General features: G+C 48.1%; 2 protein-coding genes across 3 annotated transcripts in view; one reads left to right on the top strand and one right to left on the bottom strand.

The window, feature by feature from the left end:
* The window catches only part of usp33 (ubiquitin specific peptidase 33), a 78,725-nt gene extending 76,139 nt beyond the window's left edge, over positions 1-2,586 (bottom strand). The window contains exon 1 of one of the 2 annotated variants that reach the window (XM_080195152.1): positions 2,496-2,586. The gene's annotated coding sequence lies outside the window, so the exon portion shown is untranslated. The remainder of the gene's footprint in view (positions 1-2,495) is intronic. The other variant, XM_080195153.1, reaches the window with a different exon arrangement.
* A 5,016-nt stretch (positions 2,587-7,602) lies between these two features.
* miga1 (mitoguardin 1) overlaps positions 7,603-12,622 on the top strand; it is an 85,074-nt gene continuing 80,054 nt past the window's right edge. Inside the window, exons 1-2 of the mRNA XM_080196499.1 lie at positions 7,603-7,724; positions 7,877-8,045. Coding sequence (XP_080052625.1) covers positions 7,932-8,045 — 114 coding nt within the window. The 5' untranslated portion in view covers positions 7,603-7,724; positions 7,877-7,931. The remainder of the gene's footprint in view (positions 7,725-7,876; positions 8,046-12,622) is intronic.

Genomic DNA, 12,622 nt, shown 5'->3' with positions numbered 1-12,622 from the left:
ATACCTCAAATCTGTCAAGTATCAGAAATCACGCCTGCCATTGCCTAATCATTCCTCAAACACTGAAACTTCCAAAACTCAAGCTTATCACTAAGTCACCTCCAAAAGTCATGACCTCCACCATTTAGAAATCTAGAAGGGGCAGCAGACATATAGAAAAGCCATCAGATTACAGCACAGGCCATGCTGCCCAACCAGTCCATAATTTATGCCCCACATGAACCTCCTCCCCCTTGCCCTAATTATTGTAACCCTTCCCCTTAATTGCAGCTATACTACTCACTTCAACTGCTCCTTATGGTATCGAGTTTCATATTCATCCAAATACCCTTCCAAGTCACAACCATTCCATCTTGAATGCACACCGACACTGATTCAAAATTCTGGAACATTCTATCCAACAGAACTGTAGGAGAGCTTAAATCACAGACTGCAGCATCTCAAGGCCCACCACCTTCTTGAGGGTGACTAGAAACGGGGGCAATATCTGTTCCAATTTTCATGAATGTCCAATATCCCCAGAATAAACAATAATTAATACTGTCTCATCTTTCAAGCTTATTCTTCTCAACTTTGGTGACATCCAAGTATCGTAATGTTTAAAGGAGAAAGGAAATTGCAAACTCAATGAAGACCTGGATACAAAGACGCACTGTACAAGGATCCTTTGAATTGGCAGAATTGTTGTTCTTTACAGCCCTGAACTGAATTTAACATTACACAAACTATTTATCTTTCTGAAACGACTATCAGGAACATGCAGTCAAATGTAGAAATCCAGAAGGTGCCATTTGATTTCCTTACCTGAAAAGGAAACAACTCTCAAAGCTATGGAGAGAAGGCAGCACAAGTACAATGGGCTGAATGGCCTCCTTCTGTGCTGCAAAGGTTTTAATGTTTATTAGTATCACAAGTAGGCTTACATTAACACTGCAATGAAGTTGTGAAAATCCCATTGTTGCCACATTCCGGTGCTTGTTCAGGTACACTGAGAATTTTGCGTGGCCAATGCACCTAATCAGCACGTCTTTCAGACTGTTGGAGGAAATCCACAGAGGGAAAAACGTGCAGAGTCTGCACAGTCACCCAAACTGAGAATCGAACCCGGATCCCTGGCAGTGAGAGACAGCAGTCTAACTAGTATACCACCGCGCATCCCATTCAATGTTGGCTTCTGATCCACACTTCAAGCTGCTGATTAAATAATAACCAGCGTCAATGTCTATCAATGCGTAGAGTGAACACTGATTGGTTTTCTAGGTTGTGGGCAAAGCCCAGGTTTCGGACGATGGCTATGAAATCAATGAAAAATGTAGTTTACGTCATCCAAGCGAGGCAGGTACATCCAGAATCATTAAATGAAGAACATAGGAGTTGCTGGATGAGAAAAGACCAAGGCCCAATTATTTTACCTGCCACTATCTTGGCAATCGTGATGAGAACAACAATGGAGTTACTGTTTAATTGCAGCCATCAATCACTATTAATGAGTCTACTACAGACCTAGGCACAAGGCAGAGTGATGGAAAGTGCACAGATCTGAAAATCTCCCATTGTCAGACTCTCCAAACAAACCATGCTACATTTCCAACAAGTCACATCCCAAATGACTGGTCCCTAAACTATTCAAAATACAACTGACGGAATCAAACCTTGCACCGTCACTCTGGGAACATTTGCTGACTTCTGTGGGGTAGGGAGGGGAGGATACCAGGGCAGGAGGGGTAAAACAGGGAAAGTGGCACAGTGGTTAGCACTGCTGTCTCACTGCCAGGGTTCAGTTCCTGTCTGTGTGGAGTGTGCACATTCTCCCCATGTCTGTGTGGGTTTTCTCCAGGTGCTCCGGTTTCCTTCCACAGTCCGAAAGACATGCTAGCGAGGCAGACTGGCCATGATTAAATTGTCATTAGCAGAATAAATACATTGGGGTTCAGGGATTGGGCCTGGGTGGGATTGTACAGATCGAGTATGTACCGACCACAATCCCACCCAAGTCTTATTCCTGTAACTCCATGCATTTACTCCAACCAGTCCCTGACACTAAGGGGCAAGTTAGCATGGCCAATGTACCTAACCCGTACCCGAATCAGTCCAGTTTCGATGGGCTGAATGGCCTCCTTCTGCAGTGAAGGGATTCTATGAATGGGAAAGAGCGGTGGACTGGGTATGGGTGGGGAAGGAAGAGATAGGGAATATGAAGGGAAGAATGTGGGGAGCGGGGCGGGGTGAGTTAGGGGAGCGGGGCGGGGATGGGGGAGAGAGTACTTGCGGAGCTTGGGCCCTGGCAGTCTCGGGCTCCCGGTTTCCAATAGGCCGAGTCTGGGCCCGGCTTCATTCAACATCAAAACCCGCCGGCCCGACCCGGCCCAAACAGCAGCCCGACGCCCGGCCCAGCCCCGTCCCGTCCCTCGCCGGAGCCCTATCCCTACCCGAGGCCCTATCCCTCACAGTCACATAGAGGATCCAAACCCGCCCCTCCCGGCCCCAATTCTCACCTCCAGCCGGTGCAGGAACGGGCCTGTAAACTCAGGCTCTATCTGCTCCTCACTCACCCGCCGCTCGAGCTCCCTGAGCTGGGCGTCCGCCACTGACCCCGCCCCCGGGCGCAGGCTGTCAATCACCCGGCCCGGCACAGCCCAGCCCAGCCCCGCCCCGCACCCGGGTCCGGGCTGTCAATCACCCGACTCCAACCCCGGCCCCGCCCCCGGGTCCGGGCTGTCAATCACCCGACCCCAACCCCGGCCCCGCCCCCAGATCTAGGCTGTCAATCACCCAGCCCGGTCCCGACTCCAGGCCGAGGCTGTCAATCACCCGACCCCAACCCCGGCCCCGCCCCCGGGTCCGGGCTGTCAATCACCTGACCCCAACCCCGGCCCCGCCCCCGGATCTTGGCTGTCAATCACCCAGCCCAGCCTGGCTCCGCCCCCGGGCAGAGGCTGTCAATCAACAAGTCCGCCCCCACCCCAGTACGGCAACCGCCGAGACCGGCCTCGCCCTAGCCCTGTCAATCACCCAGCCCAGCCCAGCCACGCCCCTGTCTGGTAAACACACGGCCCCGCCCCCGGCCTGTCAATCACCGAGCCGCCCACGCCTCCCCTCCCGCTCCCCGGCCCCGCCAATGTGAGGTGGAGACGCCGGCGTTGGAGTGGGGTAAATACAGTAAGACTCACGGCAGGCTCCCGACCCCGCCACCGCCTAGAGTCTGTCAATCATTCAACCCGGTCCCACCCTGCCCTGCCCGGTGTTGTCAATCATCTAGCTCCGCCCCAGGGCTGTCATTCACCCTGCCCGGTCCACCCGTCAATCCCAACCCGCAACTCGGGCCTGTCAATCACAGAGCCCCGCCCAGCCTATCAAGAACCTAGCTCCACCCCTGAGCTGTCAATCACAGAGTCCTGCTCCCGCCCTGTCTATTGATAACCTAGCTCCGCCCCTGGGCTGTCAATCACGGAGTCCCGCCCCGCCCAGCCTGTCAAGAACCTTGCTCCACCCCTGAGCTGTCAATCACAGAGTCCTGCTCCCGCCCTGTCTATTGATAACCTAGCTCCGCCCCTGGGCTGTCAATCACTGAGCCCCGCCCCTCCTGTCAATCACTGAAAACTCCTCCAGCTCTTGCCTATCAGTACCCCCCTTCTCCTGTCTTCCTGAACTATTCAACCCTTCTAAGTTTATCATTGCCAAATTGTACCTTAACTCCATTTATCAAACTCCCTTTTCCCTTGATGACTGACTGGTTTTAAAGTGAAAGTTTCACATTTTTTCAGCATCTGTGACAAGTGTGCGAACAATTATCTGACAGCATTGCTATTACAGTAAGAAGTCTCACAACACCATAAGAACATAAGAAATAGGAGCAGGAGTAGGCCATCTAGCCCCTCGAGCCTGCTCCGCCATTCAATAAGATCATGGCTGATCTGAAGTGGATCAGTTCCACTTTCCCGCTCTCTCCCCATAACCCTTAATTCCCTTACCTATCAGAAATCTATCCACCCGTGACTTAAATATATTCAACGAGGTAGCCTAACCTAGATAACCTTTTGCGACTCGGCCAACATTGTCTACCTGATACTCTGCAGGAAAGCATGTCCCTGGAATTCTCTGCCCGTTGAAGTGGTGGAGGCTGCCTCGCTAAATATTTTTAAGAAGCGGGTTGATGGGTTTTTGATAAGAGAGGGGATTAAGGGTTATGGGGAGAGGGCGGGAAAGTGGAACTGAGCCACGACAGATCAGCCATGATCTTATTGAATGGCGGGGCAGGCTCGAAGGGCCAGATGGCCTACTCCTGCTCCTATTTCTTATGTTCTTATGTTCTTATGTCCCGAGGCATGGTACATTGGGGATACCATGCAGACGCTACGACAACGGATGAATGAGCACCGCTCGACAATCACCAGGCAGGAGTGTTCCCTTCCTATCGGGGAACACTTCAGCAGTCATGAGCATTCAGCCTGTGATCTTTGGGTAAGTGTTCTCCAAGTCAGCCTTCGTGGCACACGACCAGTAGAATTGTTGAGCAGAAACTGATAGCCAAGTTCCGCACTCTTGAGGACAGCCTCAACCCAGATCTTGGGTTCATGTCTCACTATCTGTTACCCCCACAACTTGCCTGGGCTTGCAAAATCTCACTAACTATCCTGGCTGGAGACAATACACATCCCTTTAACCTGTGCTTAACCCTCTCTCCACTCACATTGTCTGTACCTTTAAGACTTGATTACCTGTAAAGACTCACATTCCAATCATTATCTTGGAAATTGAGTTTGTGTCTATTTATTCCCTGTTTGTGAACACAACTCCTCACTCACGTGAAGAAGGAACAACACTCCAAAAGTTTGTGCTACCAAATAAACCTGTTGGACTCTAAACTGATGTCGTGAGATTTCTTACTGAGCAAAAATAGAAGCAAGGCCTCATTGAGATCAATGGTTGCGTATTCAGGAAAGGGACCAATCTAACCTTGTGTCAGTTTCATAAACATCGCATTCCCTGCCTTGGCCACAGGGTGAAACAAAGACAAGTTATCATGACAAATACCAAAAAACAAGATAAGTTGACATATTACGCTAATGAAGGAGACAGTTTTCTATCGGACGAGAAAAGACAAAAAGCTATGCTATGATTGGTGCGCTATGTATGCAAATGAAGGATTCAAAAATGCCTGTTTGTCATTTGCTGTAATTAACTGGTAACTGCTAATTATCTGTATGAATCATCAGAACATCATAGTGAAATTCACTGTGCCTGTTTTCCTGCTAGCAAGTAATAAAATCTTAGAAGATTGAGTACTCGCCATGCATTGTCTGGTTAATCCTCAAGTCTGCTTTCCCAGATCAGGGTAAAGATCCCATGACAGTTTTAAAAATTATTTCATGGGATGTGGACATCACTTGCTTGGCCAAAATTTGTTGCCCACCCCTAATTGCCCTTGATTTCAGAGGGCAGTCATGAGCTGTGGGTCTGGAGTCGTGGTAAGCTAGACCAGGTAAGGAAGGCAGATTTCCTTCCCTAAAGGACACTAGTGAACCAGATGGGTTTTTACAACACTCGGTGATAGTCGGCAAGGTCACTGAGACTAGCTTTAGATTCTAAATTTAATAATTAGGGAGGCGATGGCCTAGTGCTTTTACTGTAAGACTATTAATCCAAAAACTCAGCTAACCTTCTGAGGATCTGGGTTCAAATCCCGCCACAGCAGATGGTGGAATTTGAATTCAATTTTAAAAAATCTGGAATTAAGAATCTACTGATGACCATCAAACCATTGTCAATTGTTGGGAAAACACATCTGGTTCACTAATGTCTTTTAGGGAAGGAAATCTGCTGTCCTTATCCAGTCTGGTCTACGTGTGACTCCTGAGCCATAATGTGGTTGATTTTCAACTGCCCTCTGAACAAAGGCATCTAGGGATGGACAATAAATGTTGGCCAGCCAGCAATGCCCATGTCCCATGAAAGAATAAAAAATAATTAAATTTAAGTTCCACCAGCTGCCGTGGTGGGATTTGAACACATATCACCATGTTTATGTTGCCGGATTTAACCAGTCCAGCAAGATTAACATAATATCATCATCTCCCCTAAAATATCTTGAAGAAAAATGTCTTGACCAATATGCATCCTTCAATCAACATCACCAAAATGGGATGTCATGATCATCACCACATTGCTGTTGGACAGAGTGGCTGCCACATTTTTAATACTACGGCAGTCAGAACATTTCCAAGAGTACTTCTTGGGCTGCAATGTAATTTTGAGTGGTCATGAAAAACATACAAGAACACAAGACACTGAAGCAGGAGTAGGCCATTTGGTCCTTCAAGCCTGTCCCACCATTCAATATGATCATGGCTCATCTATGCTGGCCTCAACTCCTTTTCTGTGCCATTTCTCCTGCGCTCTCTATTCCTCGATCTACCAAATATTTATCCACCTCCACTTTAATACATCTAGTGATCGAGCCTCCACCATCCTTTGGGACAGAGAATTCTTGTGATTCGCCACCCTCTGCGAGAAAAAATTTCCATGCACTGCATTTTTAAATGACCGGTTCTTTATCTTGCAGCAATGTCCCCTTGTTCAAGACTCTCACTAGTGATAACATCTCACCATCTACCCATAGCCCCAACAGGATCTTATATGTTTGAATAAGGTCACCCCTCACTCTCCTAAACTCCAAGGAATACAGATCCAGACTACTTATTTCTTGATAGGACAACACTCTCTCTCATCCCAGGAATTAGCCTGGTGAAACGCCTTTGCACTGCCTCCAATGTTAATGTATCTTTTCTTAAGTAAGGGGACCAAAACTGTATGCAGTATGTAGTGGTTAGCACTGCTGCCTCACAGTACCAGGGACCTGGGTTCGATTCCGGCCTTCGGTGGCCGTGGGGAGTCTGCATGTTCTCCCCCTGTTTGCATGGATTTCCTCCCACACTCCAGAGATGTGCAGTTTCGGTGAATTGGCCACGCTAAATCGTCCCTTAGCATTAGAGGGATTAGTGGAGATAGGGTCTGGGTGGGATTGTTGTTGTTATGGGCTGGATGGGTCGAATGTCCTCCCTCTGCACTGTAGGGACTCTATGGATCGAACTTTCCTGTCCTGCCCACCATAGGAATGGCAGTGGGCGCGGGGCAAAGATCTGTTGACCTCGGGTGGGATTTTCTGGTTTTGGGGAGAACCTAGCGGGGAAGTCCCACCCTGAGATTCTAACACCCTGCACAACTGTCACAAGACCTCCCTATCTTGAATCTCCAACCCCCTTCTGCAATAAGGGCCGAAATGCCTTCTTAAGGCGCCAGCTGAATGCAACTCTCCCTTCCATTCTGGGCTGTCAATCACATCAGGGGGACTTGGACAGGGAGGAGGCTTTGAATGTAGCAGTGCAAACGAATAGCTTCACCCCCCACCCCCCCCCCCCCCCGCTTCTTCCTTCACCCCGTCACTGGAAAGCAGCACCCTCCCAGCCAGGGACAGCGACCGCTGCATTCCCTGCCCAGAGTCACAAGGTGCAGGGGACACCAGTCCCCTCCTCCTCCCCTGCTGTGGTGCGAGGCTGGCTAAGTGTACTGAAGGAGCACCCCGCTGCACTAATGCGTCTGGAAGAATCCAGCTTGTAACACTCGCATCCCTCCCATCAGAGGCTAAATCATTTCCACCCTCCCTTTTATTTCTCTCTCTCTCTGTGTGTTGCACCGACAGAAAACTGAGGCTGAGCAATATTCAGGTAGGGCTACGCAGAAAGAAAACTGCATCAATATTTATCCCTGGCAGGGGAATGTCAATGTCTTTAATGCAAACCAAACATTGTTCATTTGCTTTATTTCTCCTTGAATAACGTGGGATTTTCTCTCCCCCCCACCTCCGCCCCCCCTGCAGTTACTCCTTTCACAGGTCGGCTAGTTGGCTGAAGGGGGAATGGAAAGTCGAAGATATGCAAGTTCTACCTGAGGACCCCGTTAAGGATCCTGCAGCAGCGAGGCAACTCAAGAACCTGGCCCTGCGAGCGCTTGATCTGCCTGTGTCTCTGTATAACACTCTGCCCGAGGTCAGGCTGCTTTACCTCTCTTATTGAATATCTTCTCTAAAACTGAGGAAAAGGCGATCCCCCCCCCCCATCTCATATTCAGATTTTACAAAGGGATGGGAGGGGAGTGTGTCAGTATTTACATGGGGTTCCTGGGTGTGTTTCAGTATTTGTATGGGGTCTCTGGGAGCATGTCAGTATTTACATGGGGTCTCTGGGAGTGTGTCAGTATTTACATGGGGTCTCTGGGAGTGTGTCAGTATTTACATGGGGTCTCTGTGAGTGTGTCAGTATTTACATAGGGTTCCCGAATGTGTGTCAGTATTTACAAGGGGCCCTTGGCTCTGTGCCATTATTTACATGGGGTATCTGTGTGTGTGTGTGTGTCTGTGTGTATCAGTATTTACATGGGGTTCCCGGGTGTGTGTCAGCATTTACACGGGATCCTTGGGAATGTGTCAGTATTTTCATGGGGATCCTGTGAGTGTGTCGGTATTTACAGGGGGATTTCTGGGAGTGTGTCAGTATTTACATGGGGTCTCTGGGAGTGTGTCAGTATTTACATGGGATCTCTGGGAGTGTGTCAGTATTTACATGGGATCTCTGGGAGTGTGTCAGTATTTACATGGGGTCTCTGGGAGTGTGTCAGTATTTACATGGGGTCTCTGGGAGTGTGTCAGTATTTACATGGGGTCTCTGGGAGTGTGTCAGTATTTACATGGGGTCTCTGGGCGTGTGTCAGTATTTACATGGGGTCTCTGGGAGTGTGTCAGTATTTACATGGGGTCTCTGGGAGTGTGTCAGTATTTACATGGGGTCTCTGGGAGTGTGTCAGTATTTACATGGGGTCTCTGGGAGTGTGTCAGTATTTACATGGGGTCTCTGGGAGTGTGTCAGTATTTACATGGGGTCTCTGGGAGTGTGTCAGTATTTACATGGGGTCTCTGGGAGTGTGTCAGTATTTACATGGGGTCTCTGGGAGTGTGTCAGTATTTGCAGAATTAGAAAACATAGAGAAGTTCTAAAACCACTTGTGGAGAGTATTAATTTTCGAGTGTTTCCATGAACTGCATTGGCTGTGAGATTATACCATTGAATAGTAAAGTTTTTATATTCATTCGTGGGATGTGGGTGATGTAGCCGTTTATTTGTCTGTTCCTAGTTGCCCTGAGAAATTTGCCCTTGAAATAAAACACTCTTTGTGTGTTGGTGCTCCTTGATGGTGCTAATGATATTAGCAAGACAATTGCGTAACTCTGACCTGCCACTGATGAGACAATAGTGAGATACATCCAAATCAGGATGGTATGTGAGTTGGAGGTGAACATGGAGAAGGTAGTGTTTCTACAACATTGCTCCTTTTGTTCTTCATGGTGTTAATTTTAAAGTTTATTTATTGGTGTCACTAGTAGGTCCACATTAACACTGCAATGAAGTTACAGTGAAAATCCGCTAGTAGCCACATTCTGGTGCCCGTTCGGGTACACTGAGGGAGAATTTAGCATGGCCAATGATTCTAACCAGCATGTCTTTCGGACTGTGGGAGGAAACCAGAGCATTGGGAAGAAACCCATACAGATATAAGGAGAACATGCAGACTCCAGGAATCGAACCCGGGTCCCTGACACTGAGGCCGCAGTGCTAACTACTGTGCCACAGTGTACTCGAGCTCGGGAGAGGTAGCAGGTTAGCTCAATTTGTACATGACGAATAACACCAAGCGCACAGGATTCAATCCCCTTCCTGGCTGGGGTAGACCAGGGGCCTGTCTCCATGCTCTGCTCTCTCAAAAGACCAAGCACAGACACTAGTTTGACAACTTTCGATTGATGATTCTACCCAAAGAGCAGAGGAGTTGGGGACAGGGAAGAAAGAATAAGGGCCTATGAGAGACTGGAAGGTAGGATGGATTGAACACAACGGGCTGATGGTGCATGGTGGGATTATATGAAAGTCAGCTTGTTAAGTTACTGCAGTGAAATCGTGTAGACCATGTGCACTGAAGCCAGCACAACCAGGTGTCCACTGAGCCCAGTGTGTGGTGGGTGATATTTCCCATGGCAATAATCTTTCTGGAAGGGGTGGGGGTGAAGGCAAAATCTCCTGGATTTCAAAATGACAGTCCTGATGCTGGAAGTTGGGAACTAAGTCAACCCCAAGCGCTCCCGTTCCTTAACCAAACAGATTTGCAGGGCTCAGACCAGACCACTTGTGGGGCAGTCCTATTCTTGGGAAATCAGATTCTAATCCATTGCTGTGCCTGTACCTTCAGGTGTGAATCACCCAACTAATTCTGCAGTTGTGCAAAGTTCTGGTTAGACTCCATCTGGAGGATCACATTGAGTTTCATCCACTGCACCTCAGAAAGGACTTGTTGGTTTTGGGTCCGTACAGCACAGATTCGTCAGAATAACGCATGAACTAGAAAAGTTAAATGATGAAGATTTAAATTAGGTGAGATCGAAGCTTGTGGTTTAAAAGCCTGAAGAAGGAAGGGAAGATCTGGGGTATGGGGATGAAATTTCTCACCAAGTGGCTGTTATGAGATTTTGGAAAGCAGTGAGATAAAATGAGAGAGGGGGAGTTTGGCCTGTCAACACAACTGGGATGTGGGGAAAAGGTGGAGTGCAGAGTGCAGAATAGTAATTTTTATTCAAACCATGGGATGTGAACATTGCTGCTGACTCCAGCACTTATTCCAATCCTTAAGTGCCCTTGAGAAGGTGCTGGTGAACTGCCTTTTTGAAGTACCACAGTCCATGAGAAGCAGGTGATTCTAGGGAGAGAGTTCCAGGGTTTTGACCAAGTGACAGTGAACAAATGGTGAGTCGCTTGGAGAGGAACTTGCAAATGGTGGTGTTCCCATGAGTTTGCTGTCCTTGTTCTCTAAGTTGTTGAGAGGGAATCATAGAATAGAATCCCTACAGTACAGAAGGAGGGCATTTGGCCCATCAAGTCAGTACCGATCACAATCCAACTCAAGTCGTATTCCCGTAATCCCATACATTTACCCTGCTAAGCCTCCTGACACTAAGGGTCAATTTACCATGGCCAATCAACCTAACCCGCAAATCTTTGGACTGTGAGAAAAAGCCGGAGCACCTGGAGGAAACCCACACAGATACAGGGAGAAAGTGCAAACTTCACATAGACTGATCCAAGGCCAGAATGGAACTTGGGTCCCCGGCACTGTGGGGCAGCAGTGGTAACCACTGTGCCACCATGCCGCCTAAAGGTTTGCAGGTTCCAGAAACTGTCATAATTGAGTTTTTAACAGCTGCTTTGAAACACATCAAACCAACAAGAATAAATGGAAAATTTAAAAGTGCCTCTTAACTGATCAGTACACTTAGTAAAGGATGGCATGTTGAGACAGTGGTTAGCACTGCTGCCTCACAGGGACCTGGGTTCGATGCCAGCTTGGGTCACTATCCATGTTTTCGCATTGTCCCCGTGTCTGCGTGGGTTTCCTCCGGGTGCTCTGGTTTCTTCCCACACTCCAAAGATATGCAGATTAGGTGGATTGGCCATGCTTAATTGCCCCTTAGTGTCCCAAGATGTGTAGGTTAGGGGGATTAGTGGGGTAAATATGTGGGGTTACAGGAGAGGTCCTGAATGGGATGCTCTGTTGGAGAATGCAGACTTGATGGACTGAATGGCCTCTTTCTACACTTTCTGGATTCTATGATATAAAGGAGTGAAATGAGCAAACACAAAGCTTGGGTGAAATTTGGAATTCTCCTCCTCCATTGCCAATTGATACCCAATCAGTTATTGATTTTAAGACTATGATTGACGGATTTTGGACAACCAAAGATGTTGAGGAATATAGGGCAAAGATGGAGCTTGGTTACAGATCAGCTATGATTTCATTGATTTATTGGAACAGGCTCGAGGAGATAAACGACTTACTCCTGATCCAATGTTCCTCAACCAAAGCAGCCTGTCAGAGACAACATCTTCCTCAATGAGAACAAAAGATGAGCTCTTGCCTTGCCTGACTGCATCGTGAGTTTCTCTAATGTGTAGCCGAGCCACACAGATTGGGAAGGTCAAAGATTCAATGCTGTGTAAAGCCAAAGGAGTCGTTGGTTTGGCACCCAGTGGTTTAGCCATCAGCATTGGCATCTCCACCACCAACATCATTTTCACCAACAAGAATCGTATAGAATCTTACAAATTTGTGAGTGGCATGGTGGCACAGTGGTTAGCACTTTGCCTCTCAGCACCAAGGTTCAATTCCGGCCTCGGGTGACTGTGCTGAGTTTGCCTGTTCTCCCTGTGTCTGCGTGGGTATTTTCCGGTTTCTTCCCACAGTCCTAAAATGTGCAGGTTAGGTAAATTGTCCCTTATTGTCCCAAGATGTGTAGGTTAGATGGATTAGCCATGGTAAATGTGTGGGGTGATAGGGATAGGGCCTGGGCAAGGTGGATTGGCCGTGCTAAATTGCCCCTTATTGTCGTAAGATGTATAGGTTAGATGGATTAGCCGTGGTAAATGTGTGAAGTTACAGGGATATGGCCTGGATAAGATACTCTTTCAGAGAGCAGGTGCAGACCCGATAGGCCAAATGGCCTCCTTCTGCACTGTAGGGATTC

This window comes from Carcharhinus amblyrhynchos, chromosome 9 (assembly GCF_965287045.1).
Source record: "Carcharhinus amblyrhynchos chromosome 9, sCarAmb.v2.hapA, whole genome shotgun sequence".
Taxonomy (NCBI): Eukaryota; Metazoa; Chordata; class Chondrichthyes; order Carcharhiniformes; family Carcharhinidae; genus Carcharhinus; species Carcharhinus amblyrhynchos.
This window is presented reverse-complemented; position numbering and strand designations above follow the sequence as displayed.